We start from the raw sequence: 26,159 nt of genomic DNA on the forward strand, positions 1-26,159 counted from the left end.
CGAAATGAATCAAATGATGGTCTTCTCTCGTTGGATCAATAACGATTTCTTCCTTACTCGTGAACGCGTTGCTTCTTGCCACTGCCTGGTCCTCAAACTATTGGAAACACCTTGGATCACGGTGATGTGTGTTCACCTATACCCCGATTGAAGGCAACAAGATGGGTGGCACAGGAGGCCTACCAAGCATACCATTTTGAGGGATGCGTGTTGAAACCCTCCACCCAGCTTCTGCTGACGTGCCGACATAAAACGGTTGGCCAAAACCGCCATCTTGGATACTGTTGGTATCTGTAACTTGCGATGTTTATTCAATGGTCCTCTCTTTTATTACCCCAGGTTGACCTCCATCTTCCCTCCCAAACAACGCCATGACACCTCACACACAACCGCATCGCCATATCCGCCGGTGGTATCTCTCTACATGTACAATGAATGTAAACTTTCTGATAACATGCGCTATACATATACCTGTACCACTTGTCATCCTCTTCGTCACAGCTGCCCAGGCTGCTACTGGGTGTCAGGGACAAGTGGTATGTTGTATCTGGAAGGCATGGTTTATGTTCACCAACGATACTCGCCAGCAAGAGGAACAGAAACATATCAGATTGGTGCCCCTACATCCACCCTATCACCACTGCAGACTACGCCGACCCATCTCTTTGCATGGGCCAAACATGCTGGGGTCCTGGGGTTCTTAGCCTAAGCACCTGCGTTATCGTCAGCTTAACGGCCCGTGTCTGGTGAGAAATGTCAGCATGGCCTATTTGCCTTTCGTAGAAGGATGAGAGTTGGGATGCGGTAACTTGGGAGGGAGGGGGGGAAGTTAGAAGGGAAACTGGGCAAAGAGCGGTGGTAGCAATCGGTGATGGTAATAGTATGGAGAGGGAAGGTGCTAGGTAGTTTGGGTGTACCTGCTTTGGGCAGCCGAACAGCCAAGTACCTCTAGCAACTTTACTGACCACTTCCAGGGCTCTTAGCCAAACATCGTCCCTTCCTCAACTCCTGACTATTTCTCGCTACAACATTCAACTCCAAAGCAGAACATTAACGTCTCGCATCCGTCACTGAATCACCAGGTGAACGGTCTCAACCGCCATTCCACTCCCCATCCGTCTCCAATGACATATTTTGAGTCTTGTTTCACTCACTTCACGTACGCGTGGTTGGAGCACCTCTTCCACTTTACATTCTCAATCTTGTCCTCCTTGACCATCTGGTGAGCCATCATGTTGACGGTGCCGGCCTTGTTGGGGGTATCATCGGCGGCGGTACCTCTAGATAGGTAGCCAATATCTCCTAGCCGTGCTTCTGATCAGGAGCGACCAATTTGTAGGTAGTGTTTGTTATTGGTTAGGTACTGCTTGACCGGCTGATGGTATCGCTATTGATATAGTTTGTCTGGTTGCTAACTTTGTCATTGCTAGCGTTGTCATGTCATGGTTGATGCTGTATGTAGGTATCGTTGTTTTCCGATTGTAGGCCATCAGTGATGGTTGATAGTCAACTCCATGACTAACAGGTGATGGCAGAGAGGTCGGGGATTTTGTTGTTCGGCCGAAGCAGGCTATGGTCAAAATATTCCTGGCAATCAAGATGACGATGATGGTGGGAGAAGGGGTAGAAGGCTACAGAGAAATGACAAGACTTGGAATTTCGGCTAAGGTTTGGTTCTGGATAAGACCCTTCACCAACACAAGACCATCTGGTCCAAGGAGACGAACGGGGTGAATGCCGCGCTGCAGTCAAGATCGATATGAAGGAGGCTATAACGGGTCTAATCAACGGGCGGGCTCTGGTGCCTTGGCATTCACCCGACTCGGTCCTCGGACAAGAAAGACTGAATGGTCCAATAATGGGTGGTGAAGGTCTTGTTCAACGCCGGCTCGCAGACTGGATGGTGAGAGTCGTGTGCAAACCATAAACTTAGTCCACCCCGGTGACAGAATTCACTTTTTCTCAAGAACATAGACGTAAGAACCCTCTCCATCTCCATTTCTCCGCTGTGACTTTACGTACGAAGAACTCTTTCTCCCATCATCGTCATCTCGATCAGCGGAAATCTCAACTTCGCCCGAATAACTTACTCTCTGACCATCGGTCACCAATCTTGCGAGGAGTTGACAAACGATCAGCCATCACTGATAGCCTTCAGCTGGAAAACAATCATACCAACATCTGTAACGGCAATCATCAACGACAATATCAAACTCCTACCATTACCCAGAACACCTGGAGAGGTAAAAGACACCACATTCAACCCGTAAAAGCGCAATTACAAAAGTATGCCCGTTACCCTGTCTCTTCTTGCGAAATAGCTCATCCAGCCTTCGTCCCTCACCACCTACACTACATACCCCTAGATATATAGAAATCTAACAAGCTTTCCATAGGTTCTCTTCTCCACCTAAGGTATCCATCATCACCACAACCGCTCAAATACCTACCTACAAAGTGGTACACGGCACCCTTGCTTACCTTACAAAAGCACCAAAGAAACCATCGCAATGAGCACCAACCAGCCCGGATTCACCATCTCCATAATCCCACACAACATTGCATCGAGCTACCACGTCACCATGACCGAAACCGTCACCGGAACCGTCATCATCACGATGACTCCCGTTATCCAGCCGTACAACACTCTTCACCCCACACCTCCTCACACCGGCGCCGGCGCAGGTATCGAGGATTCCGACAACCACATCTCAGAGGCGGAGTAGTGGTCGGGACCTTATCGGGGGTAGAGGAAAGGAGAGTTTGCAGCTGTGGTAAAAGAGAAGTTGTAGTGGGCAGGATACCTCTTAGTAGAAAAGAGAAGGAAGATGGGGTTCGAATCGAACGTGGGTGATGGGGGATATGGGAGGGGGGGGGGGGGGATGGTTAGCCACTACCACGACCATGAATCTGCGGAACTCATGCTAATGTACATCGCCATAAAATCGACTGTTGCAGATCCCCAACTGAAATGCGACCCGTATCAAGTTCACACGTCAAACCTGATAGTCAAGTGCCTCGAAAACCCTCATGGTATTGAGCTGAATCGAAGGTTCCTTCTTACAACAATCCCATTCATCTTTCCCATTGCTCCTGCAAATGCGCCCTTATAAAATCATAGAAGAAGATGATGATAGTACATGTATGTATGCCGTGTATGTGTCGTCCGCCCAAAACCACATCCACGTCCACAAAACTAAAGCCTTCTGCTTTAACTGTGGTAGTCATGTCGGCCCCTTTTTCTCTTTCCCGTTTTCCTTTTTTTTCCTTGTGCTTGTACACTCGTAGCCACATATTTGTTGCTGTACATCCGTAGCCAAACATATGTGGCTACCTACCTCTACTCTATGCTTAATCTCGACTCTTTTGCCACTCTACCCAGGGGCTACTACATAGTAGCACATGTATGCATTTCTCATCTGGTTTTTATCGTTCAGCAGGTGTTACAATAACCGCTGATCGCCCTTTTTCTTGTTTGCTTTTCGGTGGTGCTTTACTTGTTGCGCTTTAGCGTCTTGACGGCCATTTCTATTAGGCCATCCTTGGCTTCGCTGTCTGGGAAGCCGCTGATGGCCTCGATGGCCTTTTCGGCGTAATCCTGGGCGAGAGCACGGGTCTGCTCGATACCGTTGCTCTGGAGAACCAACTCTCTTGCCTGTTTATAACAATGTTAGCAATTGTGTGTGTGTAAGATCGAACAGCTAGCAGAGCAGGAGAAACGTACCCTAGCAGCATCACCCTCCTTCTCAAATTTCCTGCCAACCAACGGACCAAGCTCCGGCATCGTCTTCCAGGCAAACAGTAGAGGAGCAGTCGCCAAGCCCAGCTCAAGATCAGCACCGGCAGGCTTGCCCAACTCTTTCTCACTGCGAGTGTAGTCCAGCATGTCGTCGACCAGCTGGAAGGCCAAGCCGAGGTTCTTGCCATACAAGTAGGCAGCATCCACCGTCGCCGCATCAGCGCCGCCCAGCAGCGCAGACGCGCGACAGCTCTTGCTGATCAGGGAAGCGGTCTTGAGGTAGGTCTTTTGGAGGTAGTAGGTGAGAGTCTCCTCGGACCACTTGGGGTTCTTTTCGTCGCGAGCCGTGTTCTTGAGCTGCATGAACTCGCCCTCGACAAGGTTGGCAATGACGGTAGCAAGGAGCTCGACAACTTCGGCGTGGCGGAGGCGGGCAAGGGCGACGGAGGCTCTGCCGAGAAGGAAGTCACCAGCCAGGACGGCCATCTTGTTTCCGAATTCGAGGTTGGCAGAGGGAGCGCCGCGGCGGGACTCGGAGTGATCGATGACATCGTCGTGAAGAAGGGAGGCGGTATGGATCAGCTCGGTGATCTCGGCAAGTCGTCGCTGGGAAGGGAGGATGTCGGTATCTGCGGGAATGGAGACGGGAGTGGCGTCAGAAGGGTTGAAGTCGGAGAGGATGTTGAGGGGCGAGATCGAGGTATCAATGGCGGCCGAGGCCTGGAGAGTCGATTGTTGCCTTTGAGGAGCCTTGGGGCACAAAGCGGTGGCGCGAGACATGAGAAGGACAATTAATGGGCGCACATGCTTGCCCTCGGCCTGTGTGTAGTACTTGGCGGCGCGGTCGAGCGAGGGGTGGCCAGAACCCAGGAGCTTGCGGATGTTGCCTGTTAGGAACTTCATCTCGCCCGCGACAAGACGCAGAGGGTCAATGGTGGGCAGACCGTCGGTGCCCTTGATGGCCTTGGTCACGGCATTGTTGACAATGTTGCCGGCCACCGAGACAGCAGCAGCCCATGCCGAGTCGTTCTTCTTGGTGTTGTGGTAGAGGGCCTTGGACTGCCGTATCCTCCGCTCGAGGGGCACTACTGTAAGGCTTTGTACGGCACATCTCGACTGTGTAAGACCAAGACCGGTCCGAACCACCGAAGCCGCTCCCGTCCGGAGCTGCATGTTTCCCGTGTTTCCCGCGCACGTCCTTCTTGCCGAGAAGGACCAATTGACTGTTGACTATTTAGCTGGCAAGTGTCTCTTGCATGTAAGGGTGATTCCGGAGCTGGGATGCGACTGTCGTGGGGTTGTTGAGGACCGATCGGGTGGTAGCAGGAAGTTGGTTGTGAAAGTAAATAAAAAAAAACGGCTCTCTCTCTCTGCTTGTCGCCGGGTGTGACGGGTCACGGGTTGAGCAGCAGATGAACTTTTTCTGTGGTCGTGTGGTGGCACTATGGAATTCGGAGGAGGCTCAGTCCAACCATCCGGATGGCGAAGTGGGTGTGGTGGGTAAGCAGTCTTCCCTCCGGTGGGCGCGGCTTACTTACCGTGACCTCTACACAACTACAACGGCGACTTGCTCCTCTTCCTCCGATCCCGAAAAGTTCCATCCTCCAAAAATTGGGCGCTCGGATCACCACCTTCCATTTTCAGCAGATAAGCCCCTCTCTGCAGGTCCAAAAGCTTGGCATTGCGGCAATTGTCCTATGTTTTGTGGCTTTCACGTGGCTGAAGCTGGGCAAGTTTGTGAATGATCTGAGGCTGGTGGTGCAGATCTTTCTCTATTCAGACAAGCTCAACTTGAATCGATCCAAGCTCTGTGAGAGCTCCAGGTACAGGGACCTGAATTTGGAGAAACGGGGTTTTCGGGGTTTGGGTGCACCTGACGACTGACTCCACGAGTGACAACACCAGGAACAGCTCTCGCGCGACGTTTCATCATTGACATCAGAACAAGCATAAATAAAATATCACCAATTTGCACACCCAAGTCATACTACGCTATCATGGTCCTCCTCACAGTGACCTCTTCCATCTTGGAAGCTCTACAAAGAGTTCCAGATGGCCCAAGTAAACTACAGCGAGATGGCGAGCCGTCATTAAGCGATGTCGATATTGGTTCACCCATTTCACATGGTCAAATCATGGATTTGCGGAATCTACTCAAAGCGGGGAACCATAAAGAGTACAGCCTGGAGATACTGTTGAAAGGTTCCAGGGTTTATGTGCCTCCACCACCGCCGAAGCCTGAGCCAGTAAGTGGACATTACTCACCTCACTGCACTAGCTTGTCAGGCATGGCTAATCCCCAAAACAGTCCGATGAATACAAAGCATTGATGGCCAGACTTCGCCGTGAAGAGGAGGAACGCGCCTATGAACGCATGATCAACCCCGTTCCACCCATGGAGACCTTCTCGCAACGATTCCCTTCGAGCACGGGTATGGCTCGGGCATTCGCCGAAGCCAACAGACCTACACGAAAGGAAGACATGGGCGATGATGATGTGACGTATGACGAGGTGCACCGCCAACTAATGCTCATCTTCAACTTCATGGTCACCATTCTAGGCGTGGCAGCTACTCTTTGGATCTTGGCGCGTTGGTGGAGCACTCCGGCTAGAATCTTTCTCACTATGGGAGGCAGTATCATTGCAGGTGTTGCTGAAGTAGCTCTGTACTCGGGATACGTGTGGCATCTTGGTCAGGCGAAGAAGAAGGACAAGACTTTCAAGGAGGTCAAGGAGGTGGTCCAGACATGGGTTGTTGGTCCGGAAGACAAAGAGGCAGCAGACAAGCTGATTGCCATTGAGGATAAGGAGCCTGTTGCCGAGGACACAAATCTTAGAAGACGCAGAAAGTAGATGTAGACTGATAGATTCAATTTATCCCTACATCACCTAGTGGAGAGCATGGGAGAGGCGATTCAGGGGGTTTGTTTACTTTCGCGGATCCAAAGCGGCTGAGCCCCACGTCATTGAGCGCTGCCCGTGCTTGGCAGCGTGAACTCGCGTAACAAACGCGTCGCAGTCCACTGTACTTGAGGGTGGTGGGTTCCTTCTGGCTGGGCGCCAAGGCTCTTCCCCCCTCTCCCCATAAGGAGAGGGGGGCAAAAATCTGGGACTGGAAATTAATATGGGACAGTCCACATAGTAATTTACTAGCAAAGTACCCATCCCCATAGTCAACACCCTTACTACACATAGGGATTTATCAACACAACGCAGTTAGGAAGCCCAATAGACTGCCTATATAGCGAATATATATAATAATTGAATGGTTTAGTCTTTTATATTTATTATACTAATTGAATGTAGTATATACGCTATATATATACCCCCTATTCTAATAATCCGCCCCCCAACTTCCTACCGCGTAAATCCTTTATTCCTAATCGGATTTCGTTCTTTATTAAAGGCCTTATATACTTTACTTATATAGTATCTTTAAAATAGCACTTTTGTAAGAAGGATAAATTTATTGCTAATATTGAAGAGGATGGTCCCCCTATTCTCGCTAATAGTATAATATCTAATATTAGTAGTATATAAAAATATTTTTTAGATAAAAGAATATATAATATATTAATAATAGCCTTACCCTTACCTTTATTAAAGGTACGTATCTCCCTTAGTAAAAGGATTATATTATCTCCCTCTCCTTCTCTCTCCTCTTCTTTATTAAATTCTAAGTAAAAATTTCCAAATTTATTATTATTAAGGTTTAGCGTTTAAGTATTAAGGGAGGTAATTACCTATAAGGTTATTTTACGAACGGGAGGGGAGGGTAGAGGAAGGAATTAGAGAAACCGAGGGTGAGGCTGCTAGTTACTTAAATTAATATTAATTAAATTATTAGAATAAAGGGAGTAGTTTAGTAAAGGGCGAGGTAATATTACTAAGTACTCCTTTAACTAAGGGGGTATATCCTCCTTTATATTAATAATAAAAGATTACTCTCTATTATTATTATTAATATTAAATATATTATTTTTATTAACAGGGATATAATCCTACTTGTAATCTTTCTTATACTATTCCTAATAAATATTCTAGTATACTTTCCCTTTACTGTTAGGATCTTTAACCTATATTTTATAAACCTCCTTTTTAGTTTTATAATTTATATACCTTATTGTAATTATATACTTCCTTTTATCCTCCTCCCACTCCTTCCTGGATTATTCGGCGGTTTAGGTAGTAATTTCTCTCTTTAATAGACTAATACTATTACCCTCCCCTTTTTGTGGTATTTTATAAATTCTCTGCCTTATTCTTTTATTTAGAGTAGCCTCCTTCTCTCAATTAAACTACTTCTTCATCTATATATTATCATATAATAAATGTACTTTAAAAGTAAGAGTAAATATAGTTAAGTAGCGGGTACGGGTAGGGGAGTTGAATTTGTAAAGGTAATAGTCTTTAATACAATTAAGAACCTTAATAGTTTTTTTAAACCTCTCCTTTTTAGGGACTATAAATGGGAGAGCTAGGTTAATTTACTTGGATTATTTAACCTCTAGTCGTTTAAGAATCCTTTTTCTATTAGTTAGCTATATCCCTATATCGTTAAACCTAATTATAATATTGTACACTATTATACTAACCTTTAAAATACTTTAAAATTCTCGTATAAAATCCGCCTAATTGAAGGTATAAATATTACACTTAATATAGTTATATAGAACCTTCTAGTAATAAATTTTAAGGGGATTGAATATATTAATATCCAACGGTTGCATGAGGTGGGTAGAGTGGGGGGGTAATACTATAAATATAATATCGAAGGCGACGGCATAATACTGGACTCCCATATTATAGTAGCTATTAAACCTATTTATTACTAATAGTCGATATATAGGATCCGTACCGTAGAGGTGCCGCTTCCCTACTCTATTAATTAAATTATCTAACTTCCTACTATTATAGTTTATACTATATTTGTTGCAACCGAATTAATTAATAAAAAACAAGCCTACTTTTATAAAGGTTAATAATAAATTGAAGGAGTAACGGTTGAAGTGTTTCAATTAATCTAGTATAAATTCGGTATTTAAAAACCTAATTAGCAATTTAGTAAAGTATATAGAATTATCTAAATTATTATAAATAAACTCCTTTGTAGGATCGGTTTTAAAAATAAAGTAAATAAGTAGACTTTTATCTACAATACTAACGCCAGCTATTAGAATATAAGATTCGCAGTTAGTAATATTGTTAATTTTTAGTTAAAATATATAAAAAGATTAGTCAATATTGATTCCTATACAAATTTACTAGTAGACAAGTATTTCTAGTTTTATAACTAACCTTCTAATTTACTAGCTCTCTTAGTACAACTACATTCTTACGCCCATTTACAACGCAGCCAATTCTTACTCCCATTTTATTACTATTCTAATAATCGCCCCGCTCGACCTTCTTTTCCTTAATAACCTCCTTATATCTATTAAACCAATCGTTAATAAGATTATTATTTAATTCCTAGAACTTCTTCTTAATATTTACTACACGGTAAATAATAATAGCGAACTCCAGATAATTAGTAAAGAATTTCTTTAACTAGCGACGGTTATAGGTAGCTAGAAGACTCCGTAATAAGTATAGTTAGTTCGCCACTGCTATTACCATCTCCTACATTACTAGAAACCGACTATAGAAATAGAAGATAATATATACAACGAACGCGTCTTCCTCTTTATTAATTAAGGAACGAAGCCGGCCGCGACCCTACAATAAAATTACTAATATACCTCTCTTACGCAGCGACTTAACATACCGAACGATCGAATTACGAAACTCTTTTATATACGCTACAATAGATTATATAGATAGGGGTCTTTTATAATTACAAGTGGCCTTATACGTACGGGCGCCGATATACTTAGTAATATTAAATATAGAGTAATTAAACGGTACTATAATATATAGTACATTAACCTTTAGTTAATTGTAGAGATATAGAAATCTTATTGTTTTATAGCTTTACAAAGTAAATGCGGTACGGAATATAGCGTTATTATACCCGATTTCACGATGTTAAAGAGCGGTTTTGTATAGCGTTAATAGTGAAATTTGTATTGGACCGATCGGCACTATCCCATATTAATTTCCAGTCCCAGATTTTTGCCCCCCTCTCCTTATAGGGAGAGGGGGGAAGAGCCTTGGCGCCCAGCCAGAAGGAACCCACCACCCTCAAGTAATTTACCCATTCCAATCCCTGCGAAGACGGAAAGTTCACGCGGGGCGCAACCGCAAAACCCCAGAAATGTTTTTGAAAGTAAACACAAACAACAAACTGAAGCTTTGACAAGGTCACTTGACCGCTGCCTTTCTTCTCCCCAGACCTCGACAATCGACACCAGAATCGCAACAGTAGTCGAAGAAAAAAAACAAGGCGATCAAGTCGACAATGTCGGCAGAAGCAGTCGAGACGGGTCCTGCCACGCAACAACGCAAGAAGCCGATTCGAACATATGGGAGGCGGTCTGCCGCCGCCGCCGCCAAAGAACGCGCAAAACCCTCGACGCCGCGACAGCTGAGTCCCCAAGATACGCCAGCACCACAGCTACCGCCGCCCAACTTGGCTGCTACCGTTCCTCCGTCTGTCGAATGCTGCCCGAAACCCAACGCGCCCAAGTCTGGCTCGATCCTGTCTTTCTTCAAGGCAAAGCCCAAGACACCCGCACCCAGTACCAGTAAAGCGACTACACCCGCACCACCTGCCTCCGACGAGTTGATATCGACACCTCCGTCACCACCGCCTTCTGGCTCCGGACAGAGAAAGCGCCGCAGACTAACGACCCGTCCGACCTTTGACGATGATGTCGCTGGCGATTATCAAGCAGGCAAAAGAAGGAAAGAAAGTGGGGACGAGACATCAGAAGCGAGAGATGGGACACCAATCAACACAGCTTCAGCTTCTATAACCGAGACCGATGCGACAGTAATAACCACCTCGAAACAGCTTGTTATCCAAAAGAAACGCACAGCCAAGACCCCGACGAAGGAAATGGTGCAGACCACGTTAAGTCTCGCAATTGGCGAGCCCCGGCCCCAGTTCATTGTTTGCAAGGAATGCAGCATGCTCTACAACCATCTTAATGACAAAGACCGGAAAGACCACAAGAGGGTACACGTGGCTCATATCCGGACCAACTTAAGGAAGTAGAATAGTAGATCTGTCAATGATATTTGTCAGATCTCGCGGCACCCTTTGGAGTTTGGATAATCTGCCGATCTCGAATTGGCTACACGATGAAACTCCTGCAAAGAAACAGTTCACCCATCGCGCATAACCACTTTGGGGCGGTTGCATCATTTGCTTCAGGAATCTTGGCTGTGTTTTTGTTTGTCAAGACCTTTGGGGAAACTATAAATGATCGTAATGGTTCCGGCTGGACAGTCCTCGGTAATAGGACATAGCATCACGGTCATCTAGAAAAATCAAAAGCGCCTACAAAGTCGACAACATGGCCTACCAGCACGGAAACCACCACCACATCCCGGACGAGTATCGGGTGCATAAGTAAGAATTCGTCTTCATACATGACTGGATGGACTGAACTAACAATGTCAGGCCTGGAGCATGGCTGCCTGCAGACCACCGCATCCTCAGACACTGGCTCGGCCACCATATCAAACATGTCGACGAGGTCGGTGAGCAAGAGCTGATTCCCGTGCTCAAGGAGTTCGAGGATCTCATCGAGAACAACACCCGAATCCGCATGTACTTCTCCGCCATGTGGGACGAAGTACCTCGTAAGCCCCCTTACAACAAAGACGTCACAGACCATAGTCAAATCCGGGACTACAAGCACATGCTCCAAGTGCTCAACCACGTCTTCGGCCGGGCACCCGAGTGGACTGATGCCGCAGCAGGCGTCGGCTTGGTCGGCCTTCCTCTTGCCGCCATCTTCGACTACGCCTCCGCCACACCCAGCGGGCACGCTGCCTTCCTTGATCCCGACGTGAACCGCATGCTCAAGAAAATGCTAAACGAGTGGGGCAAGTACCTCACATCCCCGGAGTCCGCCTCCGTTCTCGGCGACCACCCCACCGGCTGGTTCGGCGAAGTAAGCAAAAAAAACCTGATGAACGTCTTTAACACTGCCACCAACACCTCGTACAAGTTCGAAGAAATGTACCAGTGTGATCCTTCGGCGCCCCAACACGGCTACAAATCCTGGGACGACTTCTTCACCCGGCGCTTCGTTCCCCAAGCCCGCCCCGTCGCCTCGACCGAGGATCATCTGGTGGTGGCCAACGCGTGCGAGTCCAAACCCTATGCTCTGTCCCACGACGTCCGCCTACGTGACAAGTTCTGGGTCAAGGGCCAGCCCTACTCGGTCCTGGACATGCTTGCGCATGACCCGCTCAGCGAGCACTTCGCCGGCGGGACCGTCTACCAGGCTTATCTGTCTGCGCTTTCGTATCACCGGTGGCACGCGCCCGTATCGGGAACTATCAAGCGTGCGTTTGTCCAGGACGGGACCTACTTTTCTGAACCCCTCTTTCCGGCCGAGGATGCGTCGGACGAGTTGACGGGGGACAGGACGGGCAGGGCAAGTGAGTACGAGATTCTGCGAAAGGGAAAAACGGCGAGCCAAGGATACTTGACGGCGCTGGCAACGAGGGCCATCATCTTTATTGAGGCGGAGGCAAAGGAGATTGGGCTGATGGTGTTTATTGGAGTGGGTATGGACGAGGTCAGTTCGTGCGAGATCACGGTCAAGGAGGGGCAGAGGGTGGAGAAGGGGGATGAGTTGGGCATGTTCCATTTTGGAGGGTCAACGCACTGTTTGATATTCAACAAGGATGTGGGCAAGAAGCTGAAGGGGTTCCCGAAAGTCGGGAGAGAGGAGAATGTACCGGTTAGGGCGAGGTTGTGTGCTGTTGGGGAATGAGGGATGGGAGTGCCTGCATGAGTGTGGCTCGGTACCTCTATGATAGGGAGTTGGAGTAGCAAAAGTGCTTGTGCTCAAGCAACATTCTTGGTTGAGAACAATGATGGTACGTACGTGTGTATGTCGGTTAATGCACAATCTGTCCTTTTGCCCAGCCTGCCAGCTTGTTTGATCCCATTGACTCACTAGATGCAGTCATACAGTATTTTTGTTTCGCTTCGCTTCTGGAATCTGGCCCGTCGGTGCCTGCAACCTGTTTTCCTCCAGATACCTCGCTCGCTTTAAGGAGGAGCCTTCGGTGATGTATATCTCCGGTAGGTAAAGCTAATCTCTATGGACTACATACATTCGGATCTGTCGGTAGAGCCTATATACCGCTACGTACACATACCTATCCCCAACCACGTGCAGTCATATCGAATGATCCAGTCAGCGTGAGATATTTTCTGTTCTCCAGCGTCTTGCAATCTACAGCCACATTCTTTGCGTGGTCTCAATACTCACTCGCGCTGCTCGCTATGGCTACAATTGATCGCAGTAATCAGTCACCAGCTGGGCATTCACTCATGTTTCCTGCAGCGGAAACCTTGGTGGCAACCATCTGCCGCATTCACTGCACCTCAGCACAGGTACATTGGTCCAGAAACTCACATTACAACAGCTGCAGGATGGAACTGGACACGTTGTGGTAAAGGGCACTGGGAGTTTCTGGGAGCCTTTACCAACATTTAAAAGACTCCTCCCCGTCACCTCTTCCTGGCCCTTTTCTTCTCTTCTCTCCTCATCATCATCACACACACTCTTGATTCAGACAACCAGCTTGCCTACCCACTCTTCTTGCAATCATTACTGCAGAACAACAGCTCAACAGCTCATCTCGAACATCGTTCATCAAAGCCTGATCAACAAATTCAGCGCAGCCTCTACGCAAGCCTACCTACCTCAAGTTGTCTCAAGACTTTTTTTTTTTTGTGATCAGCAATCATCATGTCGAACACGATGAGAGCCGAAACCACCATGATGAGAGCCGAAACCATGGCCTCGCTCAAGCAGCAGATGCGCAAAAACATCAACGATCCGCACGAAGTTGCTGCCATTGTCAAGTTCATTCGCGAAAAGCACCGCCTCTACAACGATCAGCAGGAGTACGCCCTTCGGTTCTGGTACGAACAGCTGCACATTCTCGACCGCGAAGCGCCACGTGCCAGCCTGCTTTCAGCTGAAAAAATCGTCGACATCCTTATCGACAAGATGACGAAGCCCGAGTTCGAAATCTTTAACGAAAGATTGCTTCTGATCCGCAACCATTACCCAGAAAAGGTCAGATGGCACAAGAAGATGGAGGAGGGGTTGGGTGGAGGATATGGTTTGAAGGTGCAGGTCTTGGGAGCTGCATATCCGGGCGGAAAGAAGTTTTTGTCGGTGGAATGGCTCGAGGTGACGGAGGAGGAGAAGGGATTTCAGTGGTGGTGGTAAAGGACGAAGAGCAGGGTTGTGTGTGTTGAATTGTAGGAGCTTAACTCGGAGGGGGTTTGAACCTGATGATGGGTGCTCTTCAACATACAGGGGGGTTTCAGGAGGAAGTTACCGAAGGGATTGTGATGGAGAGAAAGGATCAGCTGGTAGCGATTTGGATTGGCTATGATGAAAGAAGAGGATGACTCGGAGGGGGTTTGAACCTGACGGGCGCTCTTTGACGAACTGAGTTACGACAGGCTTGGAGGGGATCAGGAGGAAAACAACAGCATTTCAGTGATGGGTTTGATGATTGGATATCAGGCGTTAGGGACTTTCAAGGACTTTCAGCGAGGGAAATGAGATGCATCTGGGACGGAATGGTTTTTTTCGGATGGGATATCCTACAAGCGTTGTTTGCAAGACATCGAGCGAAGCATCATTTACACTGGCGTTAACGGAAATCAATTTTGCTCTTTGCCCTCAACATGAACTTGATTCTTGCTCTGCTTCAATGTGAAAATCCAATGCTGAACATGAAACGGAACATAGATGAATGATACCGTAGACAACCAATTTTACCCGTGTTGTACCTTGCTTTCATCAGTCCGGTAATTGTATCAAGATGAACTGGTCTTCTTCCTTCCAACAGGTAGTGTGCCTTACCATGCGTCCAACGAAAACTGTGAACTTGAAGAAGAATCTCTCATTTCACTTCAGCTCGCTTATGTCATGTCATCAATGTCTACTGCCCGTTTAACTTAACACATCTGAACCAAAATGTCGGATTGCCCTTTCCCTCAGACTTCGCATTTCCATCGGCACCCCAAACTCGAAGGGAAGCAGCATGTCTACTCAGTCTACTTGCCATCAACGCTAGTGTCAGCAATTGCATGTCCAAATAGACCAAGTCCCAAGCAACAGCTTCTGACACGGTATCTGCCTCTAGCTTCACGTCCACATTCCCCAACAATCACGACGAAATTGCCTTGACACCTGCCAGCGGGCTCTTAAGTCTTGAAACATGGTAAAGATTAAATCATTTACTGGTAGGAAAGAGAGTCCGGGACATGCACGTGGTTCCAGCTTTGTGATCTCAAGTACTTACAAAAATTGCCTACCGTTACAAGTAAATGTAGCGAAAATGAAAGCCAGCTTATCACTGTCCTTTTGTGAGTTCAGGCCCAACTCTTCCTTCACTCTGACAGTTGAGCCTGCCAGGTGACGTGCACTCGATTGCCCCTAGTTAACTGTGCTGTTATCAACCTTGCCTATGTGCAGCCGGCCCCGAAATGACAAGCACGAATATTGTAGAGGTAAAACAACAGTATCACGATAGACTCAATATCCTCTGACTTGGGTCGGTAAAAACAAGTAAGGTAGGTAAGGTACCTTTACTTAGGTACGAGGCATTGTCATTGAGATAAGTATACTAAGAATGACTATGTTCGTCGTTGTTCGTTGTGGCCTGCTCGTTAGGTTGTAAGGAAACCGAGTTCTTGTCGAGTGATGAACACACAAATCCAGCAAGGTGCGTTTGTGGACATGGACCTTGACGATGCTATCTGTGTCAAGACTCTTCCAGTCTTGAGCCGACCCAAAGGGAAGGTAGATGACTTCCCTTGCTGCGAGCATAACTGGATACATTCCTGGAAAGCGACTTCACTACCTCATCGTTTACTGTAAGATTACTACACGGACAACACTTGAACAAATGGCTTGGCTGTACATCAACCAGACTGCTGACTTCAATCCTTGAGGTCATACGCATCGGCTTTGGGCCTTCATCGCCCAAGAATTCTGTCAACCTACGGTGATTCGTGCTGTAAATCTGAAATGGGAGTCGGCTCGGGCCGAAGAAGGCGTTCCGGTCGGTGTCTGATAATGTTAGTTCCGTCACTAACTACCACTGGGAGTTTTCGACGTCACATGGAGTAACGGGACTGCACCTGCTAGCAATTATGAACACGATCAGCATCACGATGCATAGGTTCTTCCTTGATTAAGGTATCTATCTCGTCGATATCAGATCTCCATGTACTGTGTAGATGGAGAAGAAAAAGGGAGATCGCCTGGGAACCATACACGATTTTGCAGGAGAGGAAAGGTGACCGGCCCCGTTAAACTTGTACATTCGTTCCGACCTTGCTCGCCTTCAGCCATCTGCGGATCACGAGCCAGTCGTTGTTTTTGGGCTGAAGGTCTGCTGGCCAAAACGTAAAGGAGTGTCCGGTTTCGGTGGAGGTATGTACGGGCTAGTAGCGATAAGCAGTGAGAAGAAGCAGGCAATGCGTGCAATAAAAATAATCAGGTCATGTGTCCTGCCTCTAGTCAGGTCTTTGCTCTGCCTTGGGTCTTTGCCCTCCGTGGCGAGTTTCCCAGTTGATGACACGGTGGTTTTATGTCTGTTATCGGTGCTGGTGCTGGTTTGCATTTTGCGTGATGATGAAAAGAAGTTGAAGAAAACCTCAATTGACAAGTAAGGCGAGGCATCACGTGCTTCCTAGACGTACCTTGCTTTTGCCTTGCTAGGCGACGCAGCTGCTTCATGTGGGCTGTAATGTGCATTACCAGTAAAGTGTACAGAGGGAGGAACGATGACGAGTGGAGTTGCAGTGTGTGCCGTTGTTGGAGGGAAACAAAATTGAAAAGATTTGCAGATTCAAGGCACCTACATACACTGAAACAATGCATTGACTGGTTCCTGCGTTTGATATGCCCGAATAAATATTAGATATGAAGTTGATGTCCATTGGTGCCATTGATTACACCAAACCCTCGAGTGACCGTCGGACTATTGCTAGTTACCTCGGAGCAACCCAATAACTTTCGTTGTGATGCCTTTCATATCATTCAAATCGGTTTATTTTATGACAAATTTGAAACTTTTTGAAATTTTTTCTTTCTCTCCCTGATGGTCACAGACTTGATTGCCTACATCCCCGAGTATCAGTAAGATGTTCTATTTGTCCTTGCATCGTATTTTCCAGATGAATCCTTAGATATGCGGCCTATTCCCAGATTTTGCAAGTGACCTTGACGCAGAGGATGATGATGCCTTCCAGTAGCCCAAAGAAGCAACCGTCAGGTAGGTAATTTTGGTCTGCACTATCGCAATGGTGAGCTTTGCATTTGTTATGAGACTCGAATCACCGTAGGACCTTTGCGTGCCGCCAAAGTTGATCCTCGGAATTCGTTGCCTTGATACTTGCGTACGTGGCTTCCAAGCGAAAGTGATGCTTCATGTCTGTGGTCGGCCACACCGGTAAAGGAGTAGGTACGTACGGACATCAGAAAATTCTCCCATGCAGACATTTCTCTCGTCGGCTGTTACAAAGGCCATCTGGTGATCTGTCCCTCATCATATGTCTGGATGGAGGCGTGTTGAGCCATGTGCACCTCGATATCGCCATCTGGAAGCATGAAATTATATTCATCATGCCTGACCCCGGCCTCCGTGCCTTGTTGAAGTGAGAGATTGCTTCCTCCGGACATCCATATAAAAATAATAATAAAAATTGACAATGCAATGCAATGAGAACCTCAACCGGGTGTCTGCTGTGATCATGAACTGTTGAGCCCCAAGGTGCTCGCCCATCTTTTCGATATAAATTCCCCCTCAGCCCTTCTTTTTGGTCATTACCTCTACTTCCAACCACCACCACTCCTACCATCAATTTGTTCTTCCACCAGAGAAACTCCAGCCGAAACCATCCAACTCGAATCCAAACTACAAGTCAAGAGTACCGTTCTCGTGATCCGAGCCAGAAATAGCAGCGGCGGCAGACCTTCATCAACACCTCGTGAGTAAAACGCATACTTCAAAATTCCCACCACTCCATGACATCGGACTCTGACCAATATTCCATACCATAGCAAGCAAGTACGCCAAGGTGCTCGTCGTCTACTGCCAATACAAGTCACGGTCAACCTCGACGCCCCAACGATGTCGGACAATTCGAACACCCACAGCCTTCCGCTGTATGCACTCGGAAGTTATGGGAGTTCCGGAGCCAGTCACCAAACGCCATTGCGGACGGGATTCATCTCGGTACGGCTTCATAGGCCGTATCGTGATACCAGAATCCTCAAAATTCCTAGACCTGAGAGCTTTGAAGAGCTTCAAGTAATGGCGTGCGAAAAATGTGGGGTTCTTGCCCGACCTCGTGAGTTGGTATTTTATGTAAAGCACCGTACTCAATTGGGGTCGGGCCAATTTGGATCTTTGAATTGGGTCCGGCTTAAGGCATGGAATTGGGGGCGATTCCGAGATTCTCTAAGCAATTCCGCGACTACCCCTACGCTCAAGATTTTCTGGCAGCCCAGCCAGGCAACTTTGCGCGATCTGCGTGACACTGCTGGGTATTCTGACGACGACGAGTACGAAAGCTCGGACTTCGATTCATACACATAAAAGGGCGAGGGTCTAGGAAATCTTTGCTGGGTGGTATTTCGAGTCAACGTCATGTAACTACCACACATGAACACGACTATCTGGGGTAGTAGGCTTCTGAGCCCAAACATGGTTAACACTTCTCTTGATACACAATTGAAAAAGGAACACATGGCTGCCGAATAATAGACCCCCGCCTGTGCTTGAATTTATTAGTTTTAGGCTGCATTTGTTTTGGTACGGTTGCAGTACAGAGGATGAGGCCGTATAGCTTTATACGACAAAGCTCGGGCCACCTTTTAGATGCGCCGTATAGCCATTTGCACCCCCTTTATACGGCCAGTATACTACCAGTTCCATTTAGTTGATTTTTTTCTTTCAGGCGGTGTATAGGGTAAAGGCGCCGCACGAGTGCGCTGAGATCCTTGGAGCTTACAGGGCATTGCAGGGTGCAGATTGCGAGTATACGGCATGTACGGCGTTTTGGGGCTGGTCTGCATTTTGGTGGTTTTGTACGGCGATGCTAAAATTGTACGGTTTTCTAGCTATATATAACCCTAACCCGATTAAGGGGGTCGCAAATTGGATTTCTGTACGGCAACCGACCAAATGATCACTATTTTGTACGGTTATCGTACAGAAATGGCCGTATGAGGCCATTTATACTGCAACCGTACCAAAACAAATGCAGCCTTACACCCGAACACGCCACGATCTAGGTCACCATCTAGAGCCTTGATTGTCGCTCCTCGTCGGGGTTCTTGACCTCGATTAATAATTTACCTGTATTTCGGACATTCCGCTGTCAGTGAAAAGGACATCCATATAGGTAACCAGAGCTTGAAGAGAGAAAGTGGCACTTACCGATGTTACCACCCTTATAAAGCTGAACCATGCCTTCATCCGCAACTCTGACGCCTCCTTTGAGGATGGTCTCCTTTCTCTTCAGCTTACCTTCAGCCAGCCACTGGGCCAGCTGACCGAGAGCGGTTGGGTACTCATCTTTGTAGTCGAAGACGATGAATCCTTCCATTCTGATTCTCATGGTGATGACGTTGTTGATGTTCTGGAACTTGTTAGTAGAGCACTCCATGGCGCTTATCGTCTCGAGAAAATGAAAGCCACCCACCTTTGGCCCTTGCTTGTGCTCGGCGTTGTACTGACTGATACCACCGCACATGACGAACCGAGCGCCTCTGTTGGCCCGAGCCAGCGCCATGTTAAGTTGCTCGCCGCCGACTGTTTTGATCATGTCGTGTTAGCCGTATTCACACATCGTCCCCATCGTGCCCATCTCGTCAAATCCATCCACTCCATGGCCATGTCCTCCACTCGCACCCAAATGGACCAACCCCTTTTCCCCACAAACACCAGACACTCCCGCATCACTCCAAGTGCAAAACTCACCATTGTCAAAATAAACATCCACAAAGTCCGGCGTCGCCTCCCTGAACTTTCTCCGAAACTCTGGATCTTTGTAATTAAGCGCCACATCCGCGCCTCCCTCCTCCACCAACCACCTACACTTCTCATCACTGCCCGCCGTGCCCACCACCCTCTTGGCGCCCTGAATCCTCGCAATCTGCACTGCCACCGACCCCGTCGCCCCGGCCGCCGCGCTCACCACCACTGTATCCCCCCGTTTCACATTCCCAATCTTCATCATGCCGAAATACGCCGTCAGCCCCGTCATGCCCAGCACACCCAAGAGATCCGTCGTCTTTCCACCGGGCGGCAAAAACGCCGGCTTCTCGATATGCTTGTCACTCAAGATCCCAATCTCGCGGACCCCGTTCATGGCCGTGACGATGTCCCCCGCCGCGGCCTTGGGACTGCGAGAGGCCAAGACGCGGCAGATGCAGAAGGCGCGCATCACTTCGCCGATTTGCACGGGGGGCACGTAGGAGCGCACGTCGTCGAGCCAGCCGCGCATGGCGGGGTCTAGCGAGATGTACAGAGTCTCGAGGAGGAGGTCGCCTTCGTTGAGGTCGGAAGGGACGGGGGCCGGGACGGCGCTCACGCGGAAGGTGTGGCCGGGAATGATGGGGCCCGTGGGGCGGTGGACAAGCTCCAGTTGGAGGGAGTGGGATTTGTAGCCGTGGGTGTGGTGGAACATTTTGGCGGTTTTTGGTGTGTCTGTTCCTGTTTGGTGAAGGAAATGAAAGGAGGTGTTGTATTGAAAGGGAAAAAGAGGTGAGGTTGAGATAAAGTTACCTAGGTAGTAGGTATATCTCAGGTGGCTGGTAAACGGCGTTTACTAGGTAGTTGTGTTTGGTGATTGGCGTATACACTAGGAATATGTCCAGTAATTGTTCAGCTTGGATCGGTTTCCCTAATTCCCTTTTGTTTCACAGAGGGCCTCGCTTAACTTGCCAAATACGGGCGCTGAAGGACAAGGGGTTCTGGAATTCCACGCAAATAAACCTTTTCTCTGTTGAATGTGAGATGAAGATATTCTCGATGATGGGTTGCGGAGTTCCAGAAAGCCAATCCCCCAGATTTAGGTGTTGTCGGAATTGAGCCGAGGTTGAATTATGTGGAGGAGGTGAGGTTGTAGTGTCGTTGCTTTGGGGGCGCAGTGACAGTGAACAACAGGGCAACAGCGACAGGGGCAAGGAGAACATCATCAGCTGTCCCGTCTTCGCGCACCCAGCGGTTCGCCCGTTCGTGCTACATACATAGTGTAGTGGCCCGCTAGGCCTCTTACGGGGCCCCACTCATTCTGCCGGACCACCCACGGGGAAGCTCCAGCTGCCGGGCCAAAGCCTGGACCGAGGCCCCCGGCAACAATTTCCATTTTCGGATGACAACCCCGGCGACCGTGACGTCGTCCGGATCATGATCCGAATGGTACATATAATTATTGCAGAAACATCAAGCCGATAACAAAGTAAACATTGTGCTGCAGTTGTCTGAGTCTAAATCTATCTCTACGAAGCAGGCAAATGTCTGAGAGCTACCTACTTTTACGGGCCTACCTTGATAACCCCGAGTCGGTCTTCGACTTTTCACATACTCATCTGGCACTTATTCATTCCTTCAACTCAAGGAACCTGTTCGTTGTTTGTGTACATGTACCTACGTCACAACATATGCAAGGGTACCTCGTGGATGCAGGTATCGTCCAGAGTCAGTCCTTCATTTTTTCCTCATCTCGACACAAACAGTTCAACCATTCCTCCGACACTCCCGTATACCCCCTCTCCTCCAACCAAGCCACTAAGCCCGTACCAGGGCAGCTCCAACTACTACTGTTAGACCGCGCCGCAGTCAGAGCCAGCAAGAAACCGACTCCCACCAGATGGCCACTGTTGTACCCAAAGCCCCCGTCCAACAACAATCCTTTCAAACTCAGTACTGTCGACAGCTGACTACCTCTACTTGACGTCTCCATGTCTACAAACCCCTCCGCTACTTCCACCAGGGGCATCTTTGTTTCCTATCCTTTCCTTGTTTTTCAAGAACCAGTCCAAGGAAGAAAACAGTCCTGAACTGTACTTCGCCGGTACAAGCTCTCCTGCCGCCTCGGTTGTAGGTTGGTTCATTGTACTATATGTAGCCCCAGCAGCAGTTGAAGTAGAAGGGATGCCATCTGTGTTGCTATTATCATGAGTTGTGACCATACGCCTCTCCATCATAATGGCTTTGATCTCTTCTTGAGCAGTCTGGTCTTTGTTCGGTGTGAGATGGATGCTCATGTCGGGTTTGGCTGGTATAAGGGACTTGGGCTGGGTCGTCGAACCAACTCTGGTCCAAGTCAAAATAGATGGAGTGGTGGTTGTTTCAGTCTTGGTACCTGGCTCGGCGGAAGTCGATGTGGAAGAAACTGTGTCCATAATGGCAATCTCTTGAGCGGTAGGGTCATGCCTTTCCATTGCCCATAATTCGTCTTGAACAGTTGGTTGCTCTTCCTCGTCAGCGCCGGGGTCGACTAAAATCTCCCGCTCTATGTCGGCATCATGTACCCACACAGTGTCCTCGTACAACCAGATAAAGCGATCCAGGTGTCTGCGACTGACCGCCGGGCAAACGCGCAGCTCTCTGCGAGTTCTGCGTTGATCGCGGGATCGACGACTATTACGATGCCAGCCATGTACGTGCGTTGGAGCATCCATATGGTCAATGGCTAGAGGGGATTTCTGGAGAGAACTGCATCAGCTATTGTCCCTTGCCAATGGTGTACGTAGATGTAGATATGTGCTGTAGGGAGTCTTTACCTGTCGGCTGTAATGATGGAGAAGAAATGAACACTCGTCAGCGTATTGACGTAAAGAGTGCCTGGTAGATGTGTGTAGAGATACCGTTGAAGGTGTTGAAGACTCTTGGGGTACGCAAGATGTCCGGTTGCAGATGTGTGTGCGAAATTTAGATAACCATGGATGTATATGATAGCAGTAGGAAAAAAAGAAAGCAAAAACGGTGCGAGAGGGCAACGGAGAACGATGGCCATTATACTATGAGGGACGGTGATCCCTTCACTGGGTTAGCTGTCAAGCCTGCAACCTTGGAAACGTGGAGAATCAAACCTCGATCCACCTTCGAGGGAATGAGTGTCCCTTCGAGGGGTGAATACTTCCATGGTCGTTGCTTTCTTCCCATCCAAAGAAGGTTGCGGTTCTGAAATATGTTGTTGAGGTCAGCATCTGGCTTCGAGACCGCGCATAGCTCCGCATTTTCATTGCCGGTGTTGATCCTGCCAGCGTACCTCGTGACTATCTATATATGTTAGATAAAAAGACCTGAAAGCATTCACCAATGATGTGGTAATCAAGCTGATGGGACTGTCCAAGCTCTTGATTCTGCTGATAAGGAACTGGTGTTGTGTGGACCATAGATGTGCGAGTCCCCTTTTCGTTGGCTCTGAACATCTTGTAGTGGCGATCCAGCGTCCAGCTTTATATCGGCATCTCAAGGTATAGAAGAGCTTCAATCACTAGATCTCCAGTGTGCTGTTCCCTAGTCCATGTCTCATTATCAGTGTCAGCGACCTGCTTCTCTTGGCCGGAGAGAGCACGAGCTGGGCGAAGTTGGCTTCCTAATAAGTTTTCGAAACCTCTGAAGGAAATAGTTAGAAGCTCCATCATTGCCTCATTCTAAAAAATAGCAGTAATGAAGTTGATCAAGATCCACGTCTTTTCAATCAGGGGCCGTAGCTAGGTACCACTTGTCACTTCGAATAGTGGCAAAGCTTGCAAGTATTTTTGCGTGCAACACTTGTGCACACGAACATTTTGTGACGGAAGGTTGTTGGCGGTAAGATTTAGTACTGAGAGACAGCCCAACGCAGCTACTCAATTCATCGGAATCCAAGCTCCTGTTATTCTCCACGAAAGTCCTTCCTATCGAGCTTTGATTCTCCTCCAGCTTCCGCTCCGGGCGTAACAGGTCGAGTTCTGCAACCTCAGCGATAAAATAGCGATGAGATTCTTCTGCTTATTTCCCGTACAAAAAGGCGGAGTCTGTGGCCTCCAGGGCCTTTCGGTAGCCCTCTTCCCGTGCGCTGAAGTTCTCTACAGAAGCTTCGTGGGCTTCCACTTGTCTTGCAATCAAAAGAGGGCGAGGGTAGCTTAAGGCAGGGAGTTCTCTCTATTGTCAATCCGAGTACGCAGCTACTTTCTCGTCCCGGTCATGATAAAGCCATGTATATACCTATTCGGTATTCTGAGAGCATCACTTGTGCACACATGAGGGATCGAACTAAGAAGCTAGGTTTGTAGTAGGCTGTAGGAACAAAAACGCATTTAGCAAATAAGTGGACATATCAGGAACAGGACATGAGAAGATCAACTTCACCAACAATTGAAGGAGTGTATCTCAAAAATTGAAGAAGAGTATTACTGTCACGCTTGAAATACTTGAGTGTTACCATAACTTCGCCAGCACCTAGAAACACCGACCCATAGTATAGTCCATGTCTCTGATGATCCTTGCGGAGAAGTGGCGTGGATATGGACTCATACTAGTAACTCCAATCAACAACATGCGATTCCAATACCAGGGAGTTAACGATTGAGATCGGGCCACGAGGACTTAGTAACCCTTGCGGAGGATAATGAACGCCATCCAGATGGTTTTGTGGGAAGCGGCTCAAACAAAAAGCGGTCCGATTTATTTCGAGCTAGAAGGGGTAGGTAATTGGTGGTAATCAAGTGCGCATAAGTGCGTATTTATATAGTCGTTGTAGAGTTTGACAGGAGGAGACGGCGGAGGCGACAGATGGTGCAAGGCAGGAATATTGATCAAGTCAGTCATATGGACAGGGGGGAAGGACACTTCCAAATATTCGTGATGTTACCACTTGCTCACGGCACATATGTTTGCTGTAACTACTGCCAATGTTGGTCGTAATCCTCCCGCTTGCGGTGGGAGTCATGGCTGACGCAATGGGCGTTGATTGATGGTGTTGATGGTACCAAGCTGATATCCTTCATTGCTCAAGTACTTCCAGTCGCTTGTTGCCAAGACTGATGCCTCTGATTTGGTTGGGGCTGCAGGCCAGAGGTGGTTGAGCAATCGGGGAAGCGCAAAGTCTGCGGTGACCATAGTGATGGAGAGGAGGAGAGAAGTATGGGAGGAAACCAGCGCTCACAACGTTTTCCCATCATCCAGTGACTGCTTTCTCCAGACCATTCAATGAATCCAGAGTTCGGAACTGCCGAAATTGCATCTGGGTTCCGGGTAGCCTAGAGATAGATGATGACGGGTCTCTCAAGCCCATGCTCGCCGGCTTTGTTGCAAGTCCTGTGAGAGCAGAACGAGCTGGACATTAGCTGGCCTTAAGCTGACCGAGCCAAAAGGAAGCACAAAGTAACACGTCCACTTACAAGCACACTAATTTCGACATACATATCGTTCTACCAGGTTACTCTTCTTAGTCGCTACACGCACAGCTCCTGGTGCCGGACTTTGTGACTATTCCCAGCAGCGGCCCATTCGCGAGGTCATCGACACCAGCAGCGACGACGAGGACGTGAAGCCGATTCTTAGCAACACTGCTCATCGCTTACAAAGGCGATGGAATTCTCGTCGTCAGATCCAGAAGCCACTACCCGTCCACCAGCGCCGATCTACCCTCGTCCTGTCACTAAGGTTCTTCTTGTCGCTGGGATTTGGAGGGCTTGGGATGACCGAGCCCCCCTTGATAGTGTGTTCTTGTTGCGTGGGATGGAACGACAAGGACAAACAGAAACAAGAGTGGAAAGAAAAAGGACAACAGCGCTGCTAGCAAGAGCACAGGGCAACGGCAATGACGCAATTTTTGACATTGAAGACGACTGTTTCGAGTCCTTCGACAACCTCGAGTGCGATATTGATGATGAGCAGCAGCAGAACCGTTTCACATATCAAACCAAAGATATCTCAAATGGCCCTTGTCCTTGCCACAGCCGTCACAGTTTCGACCCTTCTCTCCGTGACACCAACGACACGCCAAGAGGCTGGTTCGTCCGATGTCTGAAGTCCCACGTTTGAGTAGCATCAAGACACTAGTCCCTGTCCATTCCCGAAAGCCTCGCACGAGGAAGATGACGAAGTCAAGGTCGAAACGTGTTGAGCATCACGGACAAGCTTGACATGTCAGTTGCCCCAGAACGTCTTGCTTGAGGTGATGACAAGCTTTGGGCGCTCGCACTTGGTACATGTCAACCTGACAGCATCGTCATCACCACGGCTATTATC

The 26,159-nt window shown here is 48.1% G+C and overlaps 9 protein-coding genes across 9 annotated transcripts; 6 read left to right on the forward strand and 3 right to left on the reverse strand.

The window, feature by feature from the left end:
* Positions 1-1,437: 1,437 nt before the first annotated feature.
* On the forward strand, positions 1,438-2,726 carry B0T23DRAFT_431992 (uncharacterized protein; the record flags this gene model as incomplete). Its single annotated transcript, XM_062840351.1, has 2 exons — positions 1,438-1,454; positions 2,492-2,726. 2 exons carry the CDS (start codon positions 1,438-1,440, stop codon positions 2,724-2,726), a joined length of 252 nt encoding a protein of 83 aa, XP_062689154.1.
* A 577-nt stretch (positions 2,727-3,303) lies between these two features.
* B0T23DRAFT_447720 (isoprenoid synthase domain-containing protein) lies at positions 3,304-5,318 on the reverse strand. The gene is made up of 2 exons (XM_062841011.1): positions 3,725-5,318; positions 3,304-3,655 (listed from the first exon to the last, which is right to left on the reverse strand). Exons 1-2 carry the CDS (start codon positions 4,910-4,912, stop codon positions 3,494-3,496), a joined length of 1,350 nt encoding a protein of 449 aa, XP_062689155.1. The 5' UTR covers positions 4,913-5,318; the 3' UTR covers positions 3,304-3,493.
* Positions 5,319-5,461: 143 nt separating this feature from the next.
* B0T23DRAFT_387983 (endoplasmic reticulum-based factor for assembly of V-ATPase-domain-containing protein) lies at positions 5,462-6,723 on the forward strand. Its single transcript, XM_062837722.1, has 2 exons — positions 5,462-5,985; positions 6,048-6,723. Exons 1-2 carry the CDS (start codon positions 5,737-5,739, stop codon positions 6,591-6,593), a joined length of 795 nt encoding a protein of 264 aa, XP_062689156.1. The 5' UTR covers positions 5,462-5,736; the 3' UTR covers positions 6,594-6,723.
* A 3,087-nt stretch (positions 6,724-9,810) lies between these two features.
* On the forward strand, positions 9,811-11,148 carry B0T23DRAFT_229143 (uncharacterized protein). The gene has a single exon (XM_062833850.1). The coding sequence runs from the start codon at positions 10,141-10,143 to the stop codon at positions 10,897-10,899; it is 759 nt and encodes a 252-aa protein (XP_062689157.1). The 5' UTR covers positions 9,811-10,140; the 3' UTR covers positions 10,900-11,148.
* A 52-nt stretch (positions 11,149-11,200) lies between these two features.
* Positions 11,201-12,634, forward strand: B0T23DRAFT_325037 (Phophatidylserine decarboxylase-domain-containing protein; the record flags this gene model as incomplete). The annotated part of the gene is made up of 2 exons (XM_062835477.1): positions 11,201-11,256; positions 11,308-12,634. The coding sequence occupies 2 exons, from the start codon at positions 11,201-11,203 to the stop codon at positions 12,632-12,634; spliced, it is 1,383 nt and encodes a 460-aa protein (XP_062689158.1).
* A 999-nt stretch (positions 12,635-13,633) lies between these two features.
* On the forward strand, positions 13,634-14,110 carry B0T23DRAFT_324725 (uncharacterized protein; the record flags this gene model as incomplete). The annotated part of the gene is made up of 1 exon (XM_062835452.1): positions 13,634-14,110. The coding sequence occupies one exon, from the start codon at positions 13,634-13,636 to the stop codon at positions 14,108-14,110; it is 477 nt and encodes a 158-aa protein (XP_062689159.1).
* Positions 14,111-17,832: 3,722 nt separating this feature from the next.
* Positions 17,833-18,503, forward strand: B0T23DRAFT_415219 (uncharacterized protein; the record flags this gene model as incomplete). Its single annotated transcript, XM_062839583.1, has 1 exon — positions 17,833-18,503. Exon 1 carries the CDS (start codon positions 18,036-18,038, stop codon positions 18,501-18,503), a length of 468 nt encoding a protein of 155 aa, XP_062689160.1. The 5' UTR covers positions 17,833-18,035.
* A 467-nt stretch (positions 18,504-18,970) lies between these two features.
* Positions 18,971-21,076, reverse strand: B0T23DRAFT_387987 (uncharacterized protein). Its single transcript, XM_062837723.1, has 4 exons — positions 19,890-21,076; positions 19,612-19,721; positions 19,347-19,548; positions 18,971-19,265 (listed from the first exon to the last, which is right to left on the reverse strand). Exons 1-4 carry the CDS (start codon positions 20,596-20,598, stop codon positions 19,210-19,212), a joined length of 1,077 nt encoding a protein of 358 aa, XP_062689161.1. The 5' UTR covers positions 20,599-21,076; the 3' UTR covers positions 18,971-19,209.
* Positions 21,077-21,859: 783 nt separating this feature from the next.
* On the reverse strand, positions 21,860-23,350 carry B0T23DRAFT_399007 (uncharacterized protein; the record flags this gene model as incomplete). The annotated part of the gene is made up of 4 exons (XM_062838389.1): positions 21,860-22,631; positions 22,700-22,760; positions 23,009-23,194; positions 23,236-23,350. 4 exons carry the CDS (start codon positions 23,348-23,350, stop codon positions 21,860-21,862), a joined length of 1,134 nt encoding a protein of 377 aa, XP_062689162.1.
* Between the last annotated feature and the right edge of the window lie 2,809 nt (positions 23,351-26,159).

The sequence above is a fragment of the Neurospora hispaniola genome (genome assembly GCF_033458365.1).
Source record: "Neurospora hispaniola strain FGSC 10403 chromosome Unknown B0T23scaffold_8, whole genome shotgun sequence".
NCBI lineage: Eukaryota > Fungi > Ascomycota > Sordariomycetes > Sordariales > Sordariaceae > Neurospora > Neurospora hispaniola.

Bases quoted from the DNA above. Each gene is read 5' to 3' on its own strand.
- B0T23DRAFT_447720 (XM_062841011.1), bottom strand. From the start codon at position 4,912: ATGCAGCTCCGGACGGGAGCGGCTTCGGTGGTTCGGACCGGTCTTGGT. The intron at 3,656-3,724 runs GTACGTTTCTCC...TGTTATAAACAG, and splicing joins AGGAGGGTGATGCTGCTAGG to GCAAGAGAGTTGGTTCTCCA.
- B0T23DRAFT_229143 (XM_062833850.1), top strand. From the start codon at position 10,141: ATGTCGGCAGAAGCAGTCGAGACGGGTCCTGCCACGCAACAACGCAAG.
- B0T23DRAFT_387987 (XM_062837723.1), bottom strand. From the start codon at position 20,598: ATGTTCCACCACACCCACGGCTACAAATCCCACTCCCTCCAACTGGAG. The intron at 19,722-19,889 runs GTGAGTTTTGCA...TGATCAAAACAG, and splicing joins GGATGTTTATTTTGACAATG to TCGGCGGCGAGCAACTTAAC. The intron at 19,266-19,346 runs GTAAGTGCCACT...TCCGAAATACAG, and splicing joins TTATAAGGGTGGTAACATCG to GTAAATTATTAATCGAGGTC.
- B0T23DRAFT_387983 (XM_062837722.1), top strand. From the start codon at position 5,737: ATGGTCCTCCTCACAGTGACCTCTTCCATCTTGGAAGCTCTACAAAGA. The intron at 5,986-6,047 runs GTAAGTGGACAT...TCCCCAAAACAG, and splicing joins CACCGCCGAAGCCTGAGCCA to TCCGATGAATACAAAGCATT.